The 22,962-nt window shown below is 36.6% G+C and overlaps 3 protein-coding genes across 10 annotated transcripts; 2 read left to right on the top strand and 1 right to left on the bottom strand.

Moving 5' to 3' along the window:
- The first annotated feature begins 27 nt into the window (after positions 1-27).
- Positions 28-9,122, top strand: LOC140771499 (pentatricopeptide repeat-containing protein At2g41720). The gene is made up of 11 exons (XM_073113085.1): positions 28-455; positions 979-1,151; positions 1,237-1,342; positions 2,528-3,637; positions 3,726-3,831; positions 3,922-4,126; positions 5,283-5,415; positions 6,588-6,692; positions 7,229-7,349; positions 8,233-8,543; positions 8,629-9,122. The coding sequence occupies exons 1-10, from the start codon at positions 63-65 to the stop codon at positions 8,256-8,258; spliced, it is 2,478 nt and encodes an 825-aa protein (XP_072969186.1). The 5' UTR covers positions 28-62; the 3' UTR covers positions 8,259-8,543; positions 8,629-9,122.
- On the bottom strand, positions 8,804-15,667 carry LOC140771500 (cyclin-T1-4-like). 7 transcript variants are annotated; one of them, XM_073113088.1, is made up of 7 exons: positions 15,124-15,665; positions 14,952-15,033; positions 14,361-14,495; positions 13,971-14,149; positions 10,782-10,927; positions 10,620-10,683; positions 8,804-8,943 (listed from the first exon to the last, which is right to left on the bottom strand). In XM_073113088.1, exons 1-6 carry the CDS (start codon positions 15,462-15,464, stop codon positions 10,652-10,654), a joined length of 915 nt encoding a protein of 304 aa, XP_072969189.1. In that variant the 5' UTR covers positions 15,465-15,665; the 3' UTR covers positions 8,804-8,943; positions 10,620-10,651. The 7 variants fall into 7 exon arrangements, 4 of the variants coding, with proteins under 4 accessions (XP_072969189.1, XP_072969188.1, XP_072969187.1 ...); XM_073113087.1 differs by lacking the exon at positions 8,804-8,943 and adding an exon at positions 9,914-10,228; XR_012106169.1 differs by lacking the exons at positions 8,804-8,943; positions 10,620-10,683 and adding exons at positions 11,188-11,331; positions 11,408-12,700 and having other exon boundaries at positions 10,788-10,927; positions 15,124-15,667.
- A 2,834-nt stretch (positions 15,668-18,501) lies between these two features.
- Positions 18,502-22,822, top strand: LOC140771280 (nudix hydrolase 16, mitochondrial). Of its 2 annotated transcripts, none has more exons than XM_073112758.1 (4): positions 18,502-18,904; positions 20,731-20,842; positions 21,387-21,470; positions 22,228-22,822. In XM_073112758.1, the coding sequence occupies exons 1-4, from the start codon at positions 18,834-18,836 to the stop codon at positions 22,510-22,512; spliced, it is 552 nt and encodes a 183-aa protein (XP_072968859.1). In that variant the 5' UTR covers positions 18,502-18,833; the 3' UTR covers positions 22,513-22,822. The 2 variants fall into 2 exon arrangements, with proteins under 2 accessions (XP_072968859.1, XP_072968860.1); XM_073112759.1 differs by having other exon boundaries at positions 18,502-19,313.
- The last annotated feature ends 140 nt before the right edge of the window (positions 22,823-22,962 follow it).

Genomic DNA, 22,962 nt, shown 5'->3' with positions numbered 1-22,962 from the left:
AATAATAATAATAATAATAATAATATCCACTACAATATCCGCCGTTCCAATTCCCACCTCCAATGGCCACCACTCCCTCCTCCGCAAACCCATCCCTAAACCCCAATTCGAATCCCCAAAACCCCGCCGCCTCACCTCCCAAACCCCGCCTAATCCGCCTCCCCTCCAAGACCAAGTCCCCGCAGCCTCCTCCATGGGCCGAGAAGAAGCTCGTCGTCTCCGTCGACTACGACAAGGGCCAGCGCCGCGTCGCCGCGGAGGTAGCAGGCGTCGGGAAGGACCAGATTCCGGCGAAGTACCGCATCCGCGTCGAGGGCAGCCGGTGGCAGAGGGATTGGAAGGTGTCGGAGGTGGTGGAGCGCATTCTGAGGCTTAAGCATTGGGAGGACGTCGAGAGCATGCTCAATTGCTGGGCGGGACGCTTCGCCAGGAGGAATTTTCCCCTCCTCATTCGGGTACATTTCTTGGTGGTTGTAATTATGGAGTGGATTGCACAGTTTAGTTGCAAATTCGGATTCTTTTTTTTTTTTTTAACAATAAAAATGGTGTCTTAGTGACGGCAAGATGTATGCAACGTTCGATGAGACTTGAGAGGATGTTTGGATGTTCCCATTATTTGACATCGTGACTGATGGGATCCAATGCTTGTCTATATAAGAGATGGATGATTTAGTCAAATAAGAGGTTTTGGAGGATTTTTCTAATAATGTTGACATTATCGTGACGCATATTCTTATTTACTAGAGTTTCTGTACTTAAGTATGCCTAATTCATGTGCAATTCATGTTGTATTAAGTGTCTAAATATATTCTCCTCTATCTAGTTTTAAACAGAAAAAATTACATCAGATTGGATAATAGTGTAAAATATGTAAATATGTACCTGATGCTAATTATTTAGACTAATCTTGGGTAACTAACTAATGTAAGCAGGACTGATTGGTTGAGAATCCTTTTGAACTTTTGGTCTTTCTTGCAGGAAATAACTAACACAGGTTCCCTTGAGCATGCTGTTCATGTGTTTCGCTGGATGAAAAATCAAAAGAACTACTGTGCTCGCAATGACATGTACAATATGATGATAAGATTGCATGCCAGACATAACCGAATTGATCAAGCACGTGGTTTATTTTTTGAGATGCAAAAATGGAGGTATGATTAATTCTTGAAAATAATCTATTCTACTCCCCATAGTTTCTTTGATTCGATATTTTATTTTGTTTTATTTTCTCCTTAGATGCAAACCTGACGCTGAAACCTACAATTCTCTTATCCATGCACATGCTCGAGCTAGTCAATGGCGCTGGGCTATGAATATAATGGAAGATATGCTTCGAGCTGCTGTCTGTATCTCATTTTCTTCATCTGCAATCATACTGCTACTGCATGAACTTGTTTAGTAATTGCGATTTGCTTTTCTTACGTATTGGCTGATTAATTAATGTTCTTGACCGAATCTTCCGATTGCTAATAGCATTTGCTCCATTTATCTTGTCTGTAGAACCTTTATATTTGCTTTCATGTAGCATCACAAGTATGGCACTATAATATGACATGTATTATTATCATGTTGCATATAGAATAAATGTTCACATGACTTTTCTAATGTTTTTAGCTGAAAATTCCTTCTCCCACCCTAATCAAATTTGTGATGTACTTAGTTCATGAAGGTGCAGTATGGTGAATTCCATTGTAAAATAGTTCCAATGAATTCATGGTGAGGATTTTTTATGTTTATTATCTTGAACAATTTATTGTGTCCATTTCGTTGTTATCGTGCTTGATAAACTCAGTACTGGTGTTGCGTTAAGCTCACCACTTCAGAGGGGATTTAACTTCATTAAGCTAGTGAGCTGGATTTTATTATCCAAGTTTCCTCTGCTGTAAGTGCAATTGATGCAGCATCGTTGCTCTGGAACAAACAAATCTCCTTCCTAGCTATCCTGCCTTCTTGATAGCTTTCCACATCCCAAATAGAACCACTGGCAACTCGTCTGATCAGGATCTATTTTCTTTCTTGGTTTGCCAAACATGGAATAGACTGAGATTCTCATCTTTTTAAAGATGAATTATATGCTTATATCTGTTGCAGAAAACCTTTCCGTTTGCTCTCACCCATTTGGTGACTAGACTCCATAAACGGAATGTCTGGTTCACAAATATGGAAATGATGAGCTTCAAGATGAACCATCCATTACATGTTCTCTCAAGTTTTTTGGTTGTCTCTTATTTATTTAAGAATCTTTGATGAAAAGGAAGGTTAGAAGCTCCATTGGTTATCGTATTTCATTCTTTGAAGTTCTTATATCACTATTGATCGTGTCCCATAATGTGGGAGAAACTGGATGCCATAATTTGTCTCATATATTTTATTTTCTGTTTTTGTTAGCCAAATGATATGATATAATTAAAAGGGTTGGTGATTCCAGATTTGTTACACTGAGATTGCGAGATCCATTGTCAATGCCAATAAATTTCTACTTTTCTGTGCCATAACATAAAGAACTTAATTTGGAATATTAATGCAGATACCTCCTAGTCGAACTACATACAATAATCTGATCAATGCATGTGGATCTGCTGGGAACTGGAAAAAGGCTCTTGAAATTTGCAAGAATATGACAGAAAATGGTGTTGGGCCTGATTTGGTGACACACAATATTGTCTTGTCTGCTTTCAAGAATGGGGCTCAGTATTCAAAAGCTTTATCTTACTTTGAACTGATGAAAGAAGAAAAAATCTCCCCTGACATTTTCACTCTTAATATTGTCATACATTGCCTTGTGAAGCTTAGACAATTTGGAAAAGCTGTGGATGTTTTTAATTCAATGAAGGAGAAAAGGTCAGAATGTCGTCCAGATGTTGTGACATATACCAGTATTTTACATGCTTATTCTGTTTGTGGACAGATTGAAAATTGCAAAGCAGTATTTGATATGATGCTTGCTGAAGGACTTAAACCTAATATTGTGACATATAATGCACTTCTTGGTGCTTATGCTTCACATGCAATGCATGTGGAAGCCTTGTCTATTTTCAAATTACTTAAACAGTCTGGATTACAACCTGATGTGGTGTCATATACTTCCTTACTCAATGCCTATGGCAGATCTGCAAAGCCTGAAAAGGCTAGAGAGATCTTTGATATGATGAAACGGAACTCACGGAAGCCAAATAGAGTTAGTTATAATGCACTAATTGATGCTTATGGATCTGCTGGAATGTTGACTGAAGCAGTTGAGGTACTGCGTGAGATGGAGAGAGATGGCATTCAACCAGATATTGTCTCTATAAGCACACTCTTGGCAGCCTGTGGTCGTTGTGACCAAATTGTGAAAATTGATGGTATCCTTTCAGCAGCAAAGTCCCGAGGAATTCAGTTGAATACAGTTGGATATAACTCTGCCATTGGAAGCTACATGAGTGTCGGGGAATATGACAAAGCTTTAAGGTTATACAGGTCAATGAGAGAAAGTAATGTAAAGCCAGACTCTGTTACTTTTAATGTATTAATTAGTGGTTACTGTAAAGCAGGAAAGTACTCAGAATCTTTGAAGTTTCTAGATGAGATGATGGATTTGCAGATTCCGTTGTCGAAGGAGGTCTACTCATCTTTGATCTGTTCATACAGCAAACAGGCATGTGGCAGTTGACTTGTTCCTTTTTCAAATTTTGGATCTGTCTGATTATGTAGTATGACATGCCAGATCATGGTTCTCTTTTCAGGGACAACTAACAGAAGCAGAATCTATTTTCAATTGTATGAGGGAGAGTGGCTGTTATCCTGATGTTGTAACATACACTGCCATGATACATGCCTATAGTTTAACAGGTAAGATCATCCTATAAGATGAAAAGAAAAATAAAAAGTAATTTGGTAAAGAACTATTGTGCTAACCAGATATTACTTGTTGGCCATAAGAGAACTGGAAGAGAGCATGGGATCTTTTTCAAGACATGGAAGGAAACGGTATCCAACCAGATCCCATTGCTTTCTCATCCCTTATGGAAGTCCTGAATAGAGCATGCCAACCTGAAAAGGTTCTTCAGCTGGCAGAGTTGATGAGAGAGAAGCATATCCCTCTAAATTCAAGTGCAGCCTATGAGATTATATCTTCTTGCAGCATGTAAGTATGTTGTTAAAACTATGCTTTCAGTTAGTGTTTTGTTTCAATGTTATGATATGGCTACTGATTTATTTAAAAATAAAAATACTCCATATTTTGCTATGGGCTTACAGCTTCTATTTCTTGAATGACTGATATGGCTTAACTGTTATATTATCTTCACTAAACCGTTGTTTGTACAGGATTATTGTTGATGTATAGTTGTATACACATATATAATTAATTATTGGAATGGAATCATCACATTAAACATGAATATCACAAGGAGCATGATATCACATTGTCATATGTAACCAGTGAAGTGTAAATAAAACATGCACTCATCATATCTATTACCTATGATACACTAGACTGTTAGAATATATATAACTACTGTGAACACCATTGGAAGGAGAAGGAAAAGCCAGATAGTATTTCTTAAAGCTGGATGCAAATAAAGAGCTTAATGTTGCAATATATGTATATAAACAACCGTTGGTTGAATAGTTTAGTGACATGTATTTATATGTTATTTAATTGCAACACTGTAAAACTGCAGAAATATTTAAATTTTAAAGTGATTAAAATGTGTATCTTTATTTCTGTCTTCTATGATTTCGAAATGGTAATGTAGTAATCTTGTATGACATCTTTATTCCTAAAATCAATTAGAATGTGATAAGTTGATAACATTCGTCTATTATAGCATCGATCCAAATTATTCATCAGTTATTAGATATATATAAGAGCATGGTTCTTTCTGCCACCTAATAAGATAATAGTTACTGTTATCTTATTAAGTTTTGTTCAGGTTCACTTATAGAATTTCAAACACGAAAAGTTTATTCAACTAAAGGCAGATTTGCATTTTGTGATGAACTTTGAAGTTTTCCTTCTTTCCTCACATGTGAAAATAAGATATGCAGATGTGAAAGTTATCTTTATATCCTAATGAGTTTCAACATAACGTATCCATAATTCTTTGAAATTTAGGTGTATACCTCTCTCTCTCTATATATATATATTCTTTGCACTCAGGGGCACAAAAAATTCTCACATGCACTTTTGTGTCGTTCCTTCTTCTTGATACCCTAAACTAATCGCTTGTAGAATATTTTCTTTTGAGTGAATCTGAGTCTTCCTGCTTATTAGGACATTTAATTTTTCTTCATTATAGGCTAAGAGACTGGAAAACAGCAAGCCAAGTAATTGAACATATGGAACCCTCGCTCTCATCGATTTCAGTTGGAATTTTAAATCAGCTTCTTCATTTTCTTGGGAAGACTGGGAAGATTGAGATTATGATGAAGGTATTATTGCATCTGTGCTGATTACTCACTTTGGCATATCTTAAAACAGTGCACAATTCATCAAAATAACCTCCTAAGTCCTAAAGTATAAAGTAATTTTCTGGCATGCTAGGTGATATTACCATTTTTAAATTTTGAATTCTTCAGATATGTTAATGTGTAGAAATAATGAATATTACTGTTTGTTTGTGTTGATGCTGATGTTAATCTTGATCACCATCTTGGACCTCTTCATTAATTTGGATGAGATCTGGGATTATGCCATATTGTAGTCATTTAATTTTTTTTTTTTTTTTTTTTTGTATTTTTGTAGTCCTCTACATTGTCTACAATGTTACCATGTAATAAGGATCACCACATCCCATGCCCTGAGTGTCTGCAAGTCATGGGACCTCTGATAACCTGCACTCTATATAGGTTGGGGGACCTCTGTGACATTGCAAACCATGGAAATAACTCTCATTAGTACATTTTTGGCTGCATATGCAGGCTGTTCTCTTTATGCTTCTTTCAGCGGCATATCAAGCTGCAAGATGGTTTTCACTGTTCGATCTTTTGAGAATCTAAATACCTGAAATTTGCTTTACATATTTATTATTGTTTAGTGGTTGCTTAATATGGAAATTAAAGCATACAGAAGCGTCAAATAAAGTTAATGTGAACGAGTTGACTTTTTCAGTTTTTGTTTTTACAAGTGATAGTTTTTCTAGTTCCTCTGTCTTTATCAAAAGATAAGGTCTTTTATATGGAAGAAAGATGTCCTGGTTGGTTGGTTATATGGATCCAACTAAGCAACGACGGCCTTGCATTTTCTCATATTTGATTTCCTGCATATTAATCAGAATCCCTTACGGTGAGATAGTTCCCTAAATAACTGCAATTTTGTGCAATTTTGTGCATATATTCATGCAACCACCAAATCTTCTGACCATTATCATTGGCATTATTTGGCATTTAAACAATTTGTGAAGTCATCTAGACATAAAAGCTCATTGACTTTTTCTCTGGGGAAAGATACCAAAGACTCATCTTTGAAATAGTAACGCAGATCTGATGTTTGGTGCTTCATGTTGTTCTGAATTCAGATATATGTTTGGTTCTTTCTTCCAGTCTACCTCTTTTTTTGAGCTAAATCATATTGTAAAAAACTACTATCCTATTCTTGTCTATAGCTCTTCTTCAAGATACTGGCTTCATGTTCAAATGTCAGTCGTGCTACGTATTCAGTTTTGTTGAAGAATCTTTTGGCTGCTGGAAAATGGAGAAAATATATTGAGGTAAGATAACTTACTATAAGCTGTCGTGTTGTTATATCTTAAAGGTGCACTATTTAATTTAATGCCTTCTTTATCTAGTTTAATTTTCGTAATCTGCACATATTATTGAATTCCCAAACTTTATAACGCACCACAAAGATTGACCAATTTGTTATCCGTATACGAACAGTAGTCCATATCACACCTCAAATTAAGGAAATGATTGGCTGTTATATAAATTACCTTGGTCTGTGGAGTGCTCTATCTAGTGTTTTTTTTTTTAATTGGTGATACACTATATCACTATTTAGTTGCAAATTTCATGGTTCACTAGATGTTAGAGTTGGTTGTACTCTTTTGACACGTTCTTATTTCATGGCATGTCTAGGAAATATTCCATTTATTCTTTCACTTGATGGTGTGTTCCTACATGCCTCGGGGTTGTTTTTTGTAACTGAGTTGTGATATTTTTCTTATATTAATTTGGTCAATGGTTCTTTCTTTGCAAATGTTCTGGTGCAACTTAGTTCTTTCAATTCATATTTCTGCATGCACAGGTATTGCAGTGGATGGAAGATGCAGGAATTCAACCATCAATGTACATGTATCGCAATGTTCTTTCTTATGCATGGAAGGATAATAGCACGGAGTATGTTGTTCTCATTCAAGAAAAAATGAGTACGTATTTTCCACCATTTTGAGCATTGTTCAAATATTTTGGTATATAATTCCTTTGTCATTGGCTCTCTAAAATCTAAATCCTATTATACACAAGTCATTCCTCAACAACAATAGAGCCTGGTTGTCCCAACTATTTGAGGTCGGCACAATGATTTTCATCCATCCCTCCAAAATCAAAACTTCAAGCCATTTCCCATAAGTTTCAGTGTGGTCATCTTCTCTCCTATTCTTTTCCTATCCTTATTTTGAAACCAAAAACCTGTTGCTCCATTTGATCCACTTCGACCATCCTTGTCAATATCTAGATGGATTTCTCAAACACTATACATTGTAAAACCATGTATTTTGATTGCTCTCTGGATGTGAAATGCACTTGATAGTTGACACGTGCTAGTTGGCAATGGTAATTTAGGCCCGTCATCAGTGATGTGTCAATAGCTATTGACTATTTATGTTAATTTCTTTTCACCTGATAGCCCTCCTCAACACTGATAGATATGTGAGGTTTTGTAGGAAATTTCTGTCACAATTTATATGCTGTCAAGATGAAAAGATTAAGGGACCTTCATATCTTTAAACTTGTCTACTGTGCTGTTCATGATTGCCTCCTTCGTCTATCTTCAATCCTTCACAACGCAATCAAAGATAGATGTGCATGGCTTCTATGATTGTGATGATTATAATTTTTCTGGAATAAGTTTACTGGCCGTCAGATATTCTCAACCAAAAAAGAGAAGTTTACTGGTAATCAGAGCCATTTGATCTTGTTGGACTCTGATTTCTTTTTCTCATTTGTATTTATCAGTTTGTGATTGGTATTAGCTGGACCTCTTGGAGAACTGCTGTTAACTACTAGCAAACTTGCTTTGGCCCTCTGCAGGTACCTTGAGAGAAAATATTAGGTAATCACCAGGGTATTTGGCATGCCAAGTATACTACTTCACAACCTAACAAATGAGGCACTCGGTGACACAAATTAAAATGTCCTTACTCTTGGTAAATTAGAAGCAATATCACAATGGACCGGAATCCTAGATGAGAGGCACTGGCCCACTGGGTGTAAATCTGTCAAGTCCTGTACACTACAAATCTGAGATGAGTTATATGCAGCCAGCACCAGTGGCATACATTCCAAGAAGTACATGCAGACAAGGCAAATTTCAGAATAAATCGAAGTTATAATAACACAAGGTGAGTTTTCTGAATACTAAGGTTCACAATTCATAAATGTACATGTGGCTCCTGTCTTGAAGTTGTTTTTGGAACTCTTCTCCAGGCTATTTTGCTTATCTACCAAGGCAGATGAACCAGAGGTTGGAGCAGAAACCATATTAAACCTGAGCATTTTTAGTTATCCACCAATCTCCTCCTTGGAGATTTGAAACCAGTGGCAGCCCTGCTTCCGGTCCTCTTCGGCTATGTCTTTCGAGATTTTTTTCTTCCTCTCTCCTTGTAATCCTGTTTCCCCATATTTTCATCAAGAAGTTATATCTGGGTTCAGTCCGTCAACTCTCAAAAAAAGGCTTGCAACTTCAACCAAAGCATGCTTAGCTTTTAGCGGTGGTTCAAGAAACTGGGAAACCTTCCCTTCCTGGCAGATATGCAAATTGCATAGTAATGGCAGAACATTTGAGCCGCTTTTTTATTTGGCAAACTGTAGAAACACTTGTAGATGTATGTCTAATTACAGTACTACTGCTGCTTTCGACCATACTGTTGAATAAATCCTAATGCCCTACTCAATTACAACAGATCAGAGGCATTGCTTTAGTCTCCATAATGTCAAACAGGTGTTGTGAACTGGATGCCACACTCGAGGCAACATCTTCACTATTCCAAAACGGAAGAACCCCAAAGAGCACCATTGTATTTCTTAAGACGAGGTTGATGAGATGCCGAGCTTTAGATAAGTAGTTCTTACTAAGGATTAGTAGTTCGGATAAAAGTTAAACACAATGCTGAGCTAAAGAGCATCTCATGCAGTTGAACTGCAAAAAATGACAATGGTGGTTTTCTAGTTTGGAAAAGGATTTCTTTCGCATGTCCGTCCTTCTTGCAGTTGTTTTATTTACCTGCATGCCCTTCTAAATTTTATAATTTGCATGTATACATTTCAGAATCTATAGTTTTTATTTTATTTATACTTAATTTCATAAAATATTTATTGATTAGTTAGGCTTGAAAAATATTTATTTATTTATACTTTTCTTATAGCATCATATTATTTTTTTTAAAACTGATCAATACTACCTTATTCAAATTTATAAAAGAAGAATAGTTAATTAGGTTTAGGAGTTAAACTATATTCAAATGCTTACGCTGTTTTAATGGATATACACGCAACTATCATCTTTATAGAGAGAGATTTATAAATAAGAGACTTTAGAAGAGTATACATATACACAAAAAGCTCTTTAGAAGTATTGCTTACTGCCACTTCCATAGAGAAGAATGGGGTTTTATTTTCCAGGTTCATTTGGATGTCTCCAAAGTCATGGGAAGGATTTTTTTTTTTTTGGTTAACCATGAAACAATAAAGCCCATTGGGCCATTTGGTCGAGTTATAAGAAAAGTCTCTTAGTGAAATTTATACAAGAATAGTACGAGTTCCTCTTAAGATAAATTGCTATTAATTTTCACTACATAGTAAAGTTAACTTCAAAATTCTATATTTCAATATCTTTCCTTGGTTTCAGGATAAGATAACAAAGAACAAGAGCTTTCATTTGCAGTCCACCATTATCTAATATTTCATTTAGCAGCAGAAAGATAATGAATTTTTCTCTGCAGTCCAACCCATATAGCACTCATTTTGTCTGTCTCAAGATGCATGGCCATTTTTATCAGAGTGCCAAGAGGCCATACACTGTCACTGCCTGCCAACATTATAATGCGGGAATGGAAGCTCTTGTTAAAATTTCCCATGAGAAATTAACCTTGCCATAACACCACCCTAACAAGAGATCTAGGACCAGAAGAGCATCCCTTCGTATCGTCTTTCATGAAAATTAGACCTACTTTTTTTTTCACAAAGGGCATGCACAATTGGAGGGCAACTGAGGAACAAGTAATATATTGCACATTTGGTAGGAAATTATATAAACCTTTGCCCTGTGTGTGTTTGCTTTAAGCATGAAAATCTGAAACAAGAAGCACTTAAGAGCCTATGGTATATCTAACTCAAATTCAAGGCAGGGCCTGCAATCTTTATAAGTAGTTAAAATTCTAATCCACTATAACCACCGTTAAAGAGCTAACAAACCTTACATTTAGATGCAATCAAGCCAATGAGCTGAGTCCTAAAAGATCTCTGTCAGCTGCTGGATGACATCTGCAATGCAAGACAACATTGTTAAAAGAAAACTGCAATAATAAGATAGTACCGACATAGAAGGTTAGAGAAGTGAATTCATAGGAAATAACTCATACCTTGAACAATAGCTGGAGTAGTTTGAAATTCATTCCAAAAATTTGGACAAAAAGCAAGATCATACTTTAGGAACTTAGCAGCAAGAAATGAGGCCCCAGCAGCAATGTGATGTGGCTTAAACTGAAGCCAGAGGGAACTCCGAAGTCTGCATTATTACATGCAAAATCTAATAGTAAGTAAAGGAGAAGTTATGAAAACTAAGAAGCAAATTATAAAACTTAACGAACTAATAGATGAACCATTATTCTCCAGCATTGCTATGCATAAAAGCCTAATATCCACAGAAAATGTTTTAACATGATCTTAATCCACAACAATGCAGGTGAGAAAGAGCTACTACTTGAAACAGTACATGCATCAGATTTATCAAACTAAACAAGCCATATGCTATAGCAGACTCCTTACCAAACAAAGCAGACGTCAGGTGATATACTATCCAAGCATCTTCTGCAGACATTGTCTCAAATCGCTAAAATATAGCAATTACGCGTGCTTTTGAAAACTATACATCAACGATTGGACCCAATAATGCTCCAGAGATATTTGCCACTCCAGAAATCCAAAAATCATTTTATCAGGACAGAGTAGGCTTTTGTACAAATGATGAGAGAACGTAAGCATCTACCTTGATGCTTGCAGCTCTGTTTGTCAATAACATCTCATAAATGAACTACTTAGACATCATGCTTCAGATGCTCTCCAACTGCTAAAGCATGTACAAAATGATAAGTAAGAAAAAAATATGATCATTACGCTGATTTCCGGTGAAATGATCAGGGATTAATAGCATGGTATGCCGGGCCTATCGAGAGAATCCCAAATGATCTGTTAGAATGTTTGCTCACCCTCCTCACTCACACGTCCATTTTTTTCTAAATAATTAAAATGTACAGTATGGTATTATTTTATAATTTACAAAAATAGTGGACGTATGAAAATATTCATCACCCTGACAGATCCATATAATATAGAAAAAACATTGTAAGATATTGCTGGTTATAAAGATATTAATATAATATGTAATTTCATGTTCAACCGTGTAACATGTCTTAGGTAACAAATAGGCAAATTCTTATAGGCATGGCAGCCAGCAACCTGACATCTATACAGATCCTTCAGCACGGAACAAAGAAGTTCAAAAGCCATGCTCCATGTTGATGCATCATAACTAATGAATGACTGGAACTCTAGAAGATTGGAAAGCACCAAGACAACCTAGAAATGTTGACAGCTAAGTTTATAGGTAAGCATTTCTACAGAACCGTCGATATATTTACTAGTCTCATTATGTGTATATAAAGACAACTTGTAGGTTGGAACTTCCAATAGTCTATCCACATATAAATATATAACTAAAGCTAGAGAGAGGAGAGTGGAATGAGGGCTCTTTGGGCTTTGAACTGTTGGCAGTATAGACTAAGCCAAAAGAAAGGATTTTCACTTTCTTTCTATAGGTAAGTTCCATATATAAGAATTCTTGCTAGATTCTATTCGAGGAGGCAATGTGACAGCTTTACTTTGCAGGAAAATCAGGAAAAATATAATTGCAAGGAGGAGAGGAGCAAGTGGAGAAAATAATAAGAGAGAGAGAGAGAGAGAAGCAGGACAAATCGAGTAAATGAAGGGAGACCTCATGAGTTGGGCAGTTCCAAAATACTTGAAGAGACCTTCAAAGATTAAACCAATAGATAAAAGAGAAGGGCAAAGATAGGCAACCAGAAGAAGCAGTTTTAGAGGTCTATTGGCCATCTTTAAGGACCAAAAGGAACTTTGTATTCCATAATCATGTAATAGTATCCAAAAGTTGCTATTTCTCAACTTCTTTGAATCAAAAATATGTTTTCCATGAACAGCATTATCAATCCTCCAGCTAAGAACATTCACATAGGTGAGGACATTATTCTCTTCAAGAAAGACCCTGCAATTTATTCCATATCAAAATATCAATATGCCACATCAGAAAAAGGCAACATAAAGGGATTTCAAAATTAAAACATGGCAAAATTAGGACGACGAACAAAATTGCAGTTGCAAACCTAACAATGTCCTAATCTATCAAAGAAAAAAGCACATGGCAGAACTCTTTAACAGAAAAAACTCATGAGCTCTTTGTTGATAGTTATAGCAAAAATACATTAGATATCAATACTACTTAATGTAGATTGTTTAATATTTGGCAGAAAACACCAGCAAAGCAAATCTTGATATTTATTTATCATCCAAAAGTGGACTTAAAACCGTAATGAAGCAATTAAGAGAAACTTGCATTGATTTGACTGAAGTATGCTTTTGGTATTTTGATGTATGTTAAAGTGAAATAACTGCCAAGAAGAAATACTTCAAACAGAAAAGAAAAAGAAAAGAGAAAGGAAGACATGAGGTCATGAAGACTAATTACTGATAGCAAAAATTTATTCATCCCAACTCAATCATATCCTGATTCTTCACTTACTCTTAAATGTCTCGTACTGAATGACCAATATAGCAAGATAGCCAGGATCATATGCGTTTGAACAACCAACCCAAGGAAAAGCAAGTAATCACTTCTGAGCATCTCTTAACAATCAAGAATAATCTCCATACATAACTCAATTTGATAAGGTTGCTCTTTATATGGTCACTTTTTCATAATAGGATAGGTAGGCAAACGATCTTGGCTAGTGACCAAATAGCAGAAGATAAAGCAAGGAATTTCAAGCAACCATAACCATATAGTGACCTAAAAGAATTAGGACGATGCGCATCTTATAGGTGCTACATGATGAGTAGAGAGAGAGAGAGAGAATGAAAACCTTGTCCCTAAAGTTAGTGAGAGAGAGAAAAAAAAGAGCTATTAGCGATATCTCTCCTTTTACGGTTTGACCCAAAAACAATTGAAACCAGTCAACAGTCAACACTTTTACCAAATAAAGGAATTGCCAAAGCTATTAAAATAGTGCCTCAGTTTAGCCCCCTCGAAACCTGAACGAAAAGTGAGGTTTCCAACAAAGAGGAAAATCAATAGAAACTATAATATAGTTTCAACTTCAAGGAGTACTCAATAATCAAAGTATCGAAGTTTCAGCGAGTAATCAATGAATCATTTATGTTGCAAATTCTCCAGAATTACAGTTCACAAGCAATCAATAGAAAGACATTAGTGCACCATAATATGGATACAACAAACTAATGTTGACATGGACGCTTACCCTTTATTTACTAAGTTCCACGCCACACTAAAAAGAACTGTGTGGGAAAGACCTAGTTTGGTTAGGACAGATGTAAGCGGAGCATATGGATGCTTCACATCAAGTTCAAAATCAAGTGTTGTCAGTATCATTTGTTCAGCATCAGTGACCCGCTCGCGATATTGGTCAAACCAGTCCTGCTACACGACAAATAGATATCAAGAGTCAATGCATGTACTGTACTGCATATGGTTGATTCTTAAATTTTGTTGGCCATTTGTGAAAGTTTTTGTGAATTGGAGAACTGCATACCAAAAGGGGAAGTTACATTATATTATTTAATCATTAATTTTCCCCTTATATGGAGACAAACTATGTAGAGTAAGAAGGTTTATGAGTTATGGCACTTACACCATGAAATAAATATGGCAAGTAAGCAAATTCCTGATGTTGACAAACTTCACAAGAAGCCCTGAGAAGTGTGTTCAAGAGGCATGGTGTTTCCTCAGACTTTGCTGCCAAGAATAGAGCTGCTGTTGCAATCAACTGCATGGTAACACGTTAACTAGTCAATAAATAAGGACTTCTTAGAGTTTTAGACTATCCACTGGAAAGAAGAAAACCAAACGTAAATATTATATAGAAGAAATATGTTTCAGGTTAAGTCAAGAGAAGAACTATTCCTATATCAAAGAGAGGTAGTTAATGAAAATGTAGCTACCATGCTGAATCTTAATACAAAGTCACTCAATAAAGCAACTAACAAGCTACTACAATGATTTTTCTTAGAGAGTTGTCCATAACTTTGGCACTAGAAGTAGATGGAGCACCAATTATATAATTCAAATTCTAAAATTAAATTTCCATTCTTGAATTAGTAAAAATAAATGCAGTAAAAACAAGAAAACAAATATCATAATTCACTAGCCTTAAATTGTGTAGAGGGTATTCAACAAATGCAAATAAATGGCAACAGAAGAACTTCACGGTATCGAAACTCACGAATCTGTCATGGCAAGCATGAGATCGCCGGAAAAAGAACCGGTGGCAGAGGACCGCCGCCGTTCCAATCGTGGTCTGGGGCCTGAAAACCAATAAATCAACCCCGTTTACAGATCCAACATAAAAATCTCATAGAAAATATAGCTACAAATTGGCACCAAGGATCGCTTACAGCTCGAGCCGCATCCCTAAATTCTGGAGGTAGGAGCAGTACGAATACCGGAGACGCGTCTCAAGGGCGGAATCGATTCCATCCTTCCGAGAGGGCGAGCACCGCTCGATCTCGTCCCTCGACAACAAATCGGCGTCCTCCTCCCTCCTCTGACTCAAATTCCACCGATCTCCTACACCATCGCTCCGCGCGGGGGCATCAGATCTCCGCCTCTTCGAAGGTCTCGTGGTAAAGCTCCGATCTTGGCGATTGCCGTACGAGAGATCGCTGTACGGGTTGCAGGCGATCTCGGTGGATCGGTAGCGGTCGCGGTGGTAGCCACGGGGCTGAAAATAGGACATGGTTTCCGTCAGGCAATTCGATTTGGGAGGATGGAGGAGGTTGAGGAAGAGGAATAAAGGGAGATGTTAGGGTTCGGATTTGGAGATCGGGGATTTTTAATGCGCTCAAAAGAGGAGAAAGGGAAGAAAAGAGGGGAAAGGAGAGATTAGGTGAGAGAGAGAGAGAGAGGAGGAGGATTCTAAGAAAGAGAGGTAATAGATTTTTACCAAATTTGTTATCCTCTTGGATTGTGCAGCTAATAAATTTATTTTTATTTTTTATTTTTATTTTTTAATTTTCATTAGCTTCAAAACGAAACTTGATACCGAGTCACAAGTTATGGAGTCAATGGCTACATCAAAAGATTCAAAACCATTAGAAGACTCATCACGCACAAGGACACACCTACGACACCGACGAGCGATAAAGAAGGTTAATAATAAGTACACCTTCGTTACTGTACTCGGTTTTTAATTTATAATTTTACCTTTAAACTTTGAATCTAAGTAAAGAAAGGCAAATAGAATGGATCTAATAATTGTTATAACCCTAATTAATATGTCATAATATTATTAATGTTTAAATTAAAATAGTAAATTATATAATTACTCGTTTTTCTCTATTTGGTCTCTATTATTTCTTCTACCTTTGTAGGCATTGGGTAGCGTTCGACAACTGTGAGCAAACGGGAGGGCAACGACAGCAAACTTGCCACCACCTCTTCATCCCATACGACACGGGCCTTACTGTGTACCTCGCCTGTGGGCAAGAGCAAGCTAGGGCAGTAAAGAATGAAGATGAGAGGAGGGAAATAATGGGAAAGGAAGAAAGAAGATGAAAGTATATTCATTTATTATTAGACTAAAATAAGATTAAATTATTTTCACGTTAACATGGGCATCTAGGTTATTTTGCGGCTGATGTACCATGATTTGACTGTCACATAAGTTGATTTGTCTAATTTTTCTAACAATAAACTAATGGAAATGTGACACTAAAATTTTCCAAATTTTAGAAAGGATATTGTAACCTTAAAAAATTTAGGAGGTCTTCGTAAAAACTGGATATAATTCAAAGGTGTAAACTTAGTTACCCAAAAAAGTTTAATAAATTGGATTGAGGAAGAGAAGTGCAGAGGAGGATAAGGGAAGATCCGATGTTTACATCCACATACGATTATGTGCACTACAAACATATGTTTACGCACATGCACACACATACACATAAATAAACACAAACTCATAACATAAATACACATACATATGAAATGAAACTGAAGTTAGAATAGTTTCTTGGTAGCGGAGGAAGCCTTCTAATCGAATGGACCTAGCAAGAGTCAGAGCTTGGATCAAAGTTGAGGCAAGCAAGAATAAAATAAACAAGGCATGAGCAACGATGGTGGCGGAGCAAGTGCTAGGGAAAGAGGGAAGGAAGATGGTGAATCAAGAGGACAAGCTCAATGACAACTAGTGTAGGTGGTGACAGTTGTAGAACCAATGTTAGTGAGAGAAGGAGGATGACAACATCACACTCGGCACGGGAAGGTGAGACACAAATGTTGAGGGAAGAGACAATGTGAGATGATCCTAGACTGAGAAAAGGATGACAATAAGAGGGAAGAGATCGAGAAAATGACAGTCGTAAGGAGGGAGATGGATAGGACCGAATTGGACAACAACGAAAAGGAAGGCCACTTAGAGAGCAACAATGGGGAAAACATTGAGGTAGACTATAAGAGGGAATGTGAGATGGTCCTAGACTGAGAAAAGGACGACAATAAGAGGGAAGAGATTGAGAAAATGACAGTCGTAAGGAGGGAGATGGATAGGGCCGAATTGGACAACAACGAAAAGGAAGGCCACTTAGAGAGCAACAATGGGGAAAACATTAAGGTAGACTATAGTATAGTTAAGTTAGAGGAGGAAAGAGGGGAATGGAGAGGAAAGAAAAAAAATCTATAAGGGAAGGGAGATGGTGAGAGGCGTCAACATGGGAAAACCTAAGGGTGACAAATAGTAACCCTACCCAATAATTCAACACGATAACCTAATTTTTAAATAGATTCTAGTTTAGTTTAACTAGATCGGATTTAGGTCATAAATGAATCAGCTTGCCTAACTCAATTATTAAATGAGTAGTATTTGTGTTTATTATATTAACTTGTTTAACTCATTTATGACCCCACTTATCAACCCATTTATGATATATTAATTCATATCATCTTTCATGATTCAAATGGCAAGATCCTTCTTATAGGTGTTATGCAAGGCTCGACTAGTGACCTTTTTCATGCCGAGGCGAAAGTTTTGCATTATGCGTTGATAAATGCTCAATAACACAACTTTTCTACCTATTTCATTGAACCAAATATTTAATTGCCGATTGACATCCTGCAACTCAATACTGTCTTTCCTTAGTGATGGTGCCATTTTTTTTGGTTAAGATTCTCAATTTATTTTGTTTCTCCTGTTGTTGTTATTGGGTGGTTAATCATGTGGCAAAGGAGTTAGCCAAAACCTAACTTTTTCGTGGGTTAGTTTGACCACAGATTCTGGCCAATCTGCTGTATAAGGATGCTCTCAATATATCATTGAATACCTATAAGTTTTTTTTTTCTTTTTTCTTTTTGAGACTAGCCAAACTCTATTAGAGTTGATTAAGTACATTCTCCGTAACTAAGGAGATCATGAGTTTAACTCTAGCCCCAAATAATATTATGGAAAAATTATTTGGTGGTTCGGTGGTTTGGTTTGATTCGGTTGATGGCTCAATAATGTGGTTAACTTGGAAGAACAGCTCAACAGCAATAGTTTGGAGCAAATCGACGTTTGGTTCAGAGCAATTGTTTGACAACGCATATGACTTGAAGCGTATAATAGGCAACTAATAACTCGCTGGAGCCTAAGTGTCTATGTATCTCGGGAGGGTTGGCCCTTTATTCAGATTAAAAAAAAAACAATTTTTGTAAAAAAAAAAAAACTTTAAGAAAATTCCGTCTTTAGAGTTTAGACCTCTTCCAATACACTCCCGACCCCCATCCCCACTCACACCCCCACCCCCACCCCCACCCCGTTTCCGTCTACTCCGAAGGAAACGGGCAGCCACGCGTCCCTCCCTTTCTGACCTCTGACCACTTCATCTCACGGTCCTCCCTCCACTATCAAAATTATCTTTTCTCTCTTGTTTTTATAATCCCAACTTCTCTTTAATTTATCGTCTCCCTCTCTCTCTCTCTGCCTCTCCGATCTCCTCATCTCCATTCCCACTTCTCCATCCTCGGACCCCTGCGCAGTCGCCATCGCCGCCGCCGCCGCATTGGCGATCCGGTTCGCGCTGGATAAAGCGGAGGATAAGAGGTGGGGGAGATAAGAAAGGGGGCGGATAAGAGCATGTGCGATTTGGTGGCCCGCACGGGTCGACATCAGCAGCGATACGAGGGCGGTTGTCGCCTTATTGCCGGGTCCCCCTTCAAGAATCTCTCTCTATCTCTCTCCCTCCGCAATTTTTTCTTTTCACCTGCGGTTATTAGGGATTGTAAATAGTTTATTTAGCATGTGATGATTTGTTGATTTGCTCAATTGTCGTGTCGGTAGGCATCACTAGGTTGGTTCTTTGATGTTGACGTTTCGCGAGATTTCTTTTTGCCATTGGTTGGATGATTTTTTTTTTCTAGTATTTAATTGGAGGTTCTTCTTCTCTTCTGGGTGGAAGATTGGAGAAGGCGTTTATTTTGACCTCGAATCACATGTTTAATTAGACATAGGTTATAGATGATCTAGAATTTAGTAAGCATATCTTATAGCGATTTGAGCTGAAATGTTTATATTTTTGTTCTTATCTCAAACAGAGAAGGAGATGAAGAAAAATGTGTAATTTTGTTTCTCGTCCTTTAAAATGATTTCTGCAATTTTAGACATACTCTACGAAAATTATATATATATTTTTTAAAGGAAATGTGACGATGCTTACCCTGATGAAACCTTTTCTGATAGGAATTATGCTTCTGTACAAATTCTTTGAACTGAGTTAAGTATTGAATGAATGATTAAATTATGTCCCTAGAGAAAGCAACTAGTTTAGTTTGTCAAAGTTGGTGTGCTGTATGTCTTTTATTAGCTTTGTTGTTCAATCGGCATAGTTTTTGCATGTTATCCCTTTGGATAGTATTCTTGCCTTTTGACATTTGAGATTATTTTTGTTCCCTGATTTAATTTAGGAAAAAAAAATGAAAGCAAGAAATCGTAGCCCTTCACTTTCGACAGAACTTGTCATTATTTATGATCATTGTTGCATCCAGTTTAGTTTCAATACTTCTTTTAAAGAGTTAAAAGTACAGCATGCAGAAATATTTAGCGGATGCCAAATACTTTGGACTAACAGCTTGTTGATATTGTTGTTGACATATTGTAGTCCAGTAGTATATAGGAATATTAAAATCCTAATTAAGTTGTGAGATGCATATCAGGATGGCATGTCTCTTAAGTATCTTTTCATGTCTACTTATTTAGGGAACTTCATGCCATTTTTAAATGGTTTCTAGCAAGAACATCCCCTGTATATTGTAAGTTCAAATATGTGAAATTAGTTCATCTTGGGCTAGGTTCCTCCTTCCTACACTGTTTAGGCTATTCAATTGAGTTAACCGAGGCACGTGATCATAGGGCATAGATTACACACAAATTATGCTTCATAGCATTTTCAGTTGAGATAATGCTGAGACTTGTAATTTCTATGAACAAAAATGTTTTGCAAACACTTGAGAGTTGGAGACATATAATATGTAGTGGTAGTTTTTGAAAAGATACTTTGCAAAAAATCATGGAAGAGGTAATCAGTTATTCTATCTACTTGGGAGGAAGAGAAAAGGGTAAATACAGGAAAGATCTAGAGTATCGTATTGGTGGAATATGATTAGATTTGTCAATTTAAAGGGGCAAAACATTTAACAATGGAAGTTATTCGTGCTGTTTGCAAATGGAGGTATTTAATAAAGTGTTTAAGCTCATGATTAGATAAGATGAAGTCGTCAAAGTTCTACTAAGATGCATAGGTAATTTCATATGAAAAGAAAAGGTAAACAATAACAATACTAATCATATGCTAGACCTGGTTAAATCTTTGGAAATTAATTTTCCTGTACAAGTTTATATCTGCATTTCTGTACAGCAAGGTATATTTGAAATACTACTGATTTGTTCCATTAAGAATTCATGTAATATTTCATGCTTTTCTTTTTTCCGCATAGATAACTTGTGGAATATTCTCTAAAACACGACACTTCTGCAGGTGTATACCCTTTAGATACAAAAATCGTGAAAACAGTTGTGACGAAAAGAACAAGGTTGTTGAAGTTCTTATGATAAACTCACAAAGTGGACCAGGCCTTTTGTTTCCCAAGGTATGACAGTTAATGTGAGAATATTCATGGTAGCATGGAGAAATTTTATCCCACTGCTGCTAAAAGCAGCCAGATGGAACCTTCTTTAGCAATGCTTTGGCAATTATTTCTTTGATATGGTAAAACTCTGTGTATATTATTGACGTCTTCCTTTCGGAGATAACAAACGAGGGATCAACTTCCTGTAGCTATTCCATTCTCAATGTCTTAGTCTATGATATCTTGCTTTATATTCTGCATCACTTTTACTGAGAATTTTTTAAAGAGGGCAGATGATACCTTCTCTTCCAACAGCACCCGTTTTTCTATTATTTTGATTGTTTCCAGGTTCAGTATTACTTTGTTGTCCCCTCAATTTACTCAATGGTCTAAATTTGCATAAATTGAAGTTTGAAGAACTTTTCAAGAGTAATTTTCATCTTTTATGGTTTTATTACATGCTAATTAATATTTTTTTCTAGTTTCTTTTTTAATTTTTTGTTTACCTTGAAAAAGAAAGTATCTGTGAGGCATCCTTTACAGTTGGTATGTCATGCTGTCTTAGGGAGGATGGGAAAATGATGAAACCGTTGAAGAAGCAGCTGTACGAGAAGCTGTTGAGGAAGCGGGGGTTCGAGGAGATATAACAGTAAATGATCATAACTCTTTGATATGTTTGCATGTTTTATTATTCTTTACCATTCTGAGATACTTGGAAGCAGTTTAATCTCCGGAAGATAGGGTTGGTCATAACTAAACTGAAATCAGGATTTGAAACCATTATAGATTTTTTCTGTCAAAGGTATCTCTAAAGAAATGTCTGTTTGGTATTTCTGCTGAAGCTTTTAATAAATAGCTGTTTGAGCTATTATTAGCTTTACATCAGTTTTTCATGCGTTAACGAGAAAATTTCTCCTTTGTCAAATATATTATGAGTTCTGCGTTGATTTATGGTCATGCATACATACCTACACAGATATAGTTCCTTGTGTATGTAGATATCTATATCTGTAAACATAATACTCTATTTCACACAGACGTTATTGCAACTAAACTCAATAAGATGTTTCATCTTTCTACTCATTTGATTAGGGCTGTGAAGCTGTGGAGGAAAAGCAGTGGATTCATATATAGTTTTGCTCTATATTACAAACACTATTAGACTGGTCATGTACAGGCTGAGCAGCACTTAGATTCTTGGTGGCATATGAAGTAACCAAATGTCGGACAAGGAACTGTTAGGACAAAGTCACAAAGGGATCTTGTTATCATAACCTGAGCAATCATTTCTTTGGTTTAATATACATAGATTCCTTATTTTCATGCTCAGATGTTTGTTTAGCTGATTCGTGATATGATGTATTCGCATATTGTTTGTTCGCCGAGCTGGCTTATTAATGTTGCAGGAATGCTTGGGATTCTATTATTTCAAGAGCAAAAGTCACCAAGATGAGTTCTGCCCCGAAGGCTTATGCAAGGGCGCAATGTTTGCAATGCATGTTAGGGAGGAGCTTGACTCATGGCCTGAACAGAGCACCCGTCGGAGGAGCTGGCTTACAGTTCCTGAAGCGATGGAGAGATGTCGGCATCCATGGATGCAGGAAGCCCTTCTCAAGGGATTTTCTAAGTGGCAGGTTGGTTCCACTTCCAAAGAAGTTAATCCTAGCCTCGACTCAGCACAAGCTAGATGATCCAGTTCTCAGAGCTTTTCACTAGGTTTGGTTTTGTTTTGTTTTGTTTTGTTTTGTTTTGTTTTGTTTTTTCGTTTTTTCTTTCTTTCCATTCTTCAGACTGACACAAAGCAGCGTGGTACCTTTGGGATGCTTAGTTGTCTGAAAACATCTAGGAAGTGATCTACTCCAAAACATTGGATGTATCTTAGTAACTTTGTTTCAGTATCTGTTTTCTGGAAGGAATCTGTACAGTGCTGGCACATGCTCTTTTATTATGTCATTCCATTCTCGTGCTAAAATGATGGTGACTTTTTTTCCGATCACCAGACTCGGAAGCATGCTTTCATGAAACAGTGTTGCCTATCTTTAGTCGTTTTATTTATTTATTTTTTATTTTTTGGTACTTCGTATTAGTTGTGAATCTACACAGTGATGCCTTGAAGAATTGATGTAGGTTTGACTGGTCGA

This window comes from Typha angustifolia, chromosome 11 (assembly GCF_048772165.1).
Source record: "Typha angustifolia cultivar Huaian chromosome 11, ASM4877216v1, whole genome shotgun sequence".
Taxonomy (NCBI): domain Eukaryota; kingdom Viridiplantae; phylum Streptophyta; class Magnoliopsida; order Poales; family Typhaceae; genus Typha; species Typha angustifolia.
Note: the sequence above shows the minus strand (reverse complement) of the source record. Positions and strands in the feature narration are given on the sequence as shown.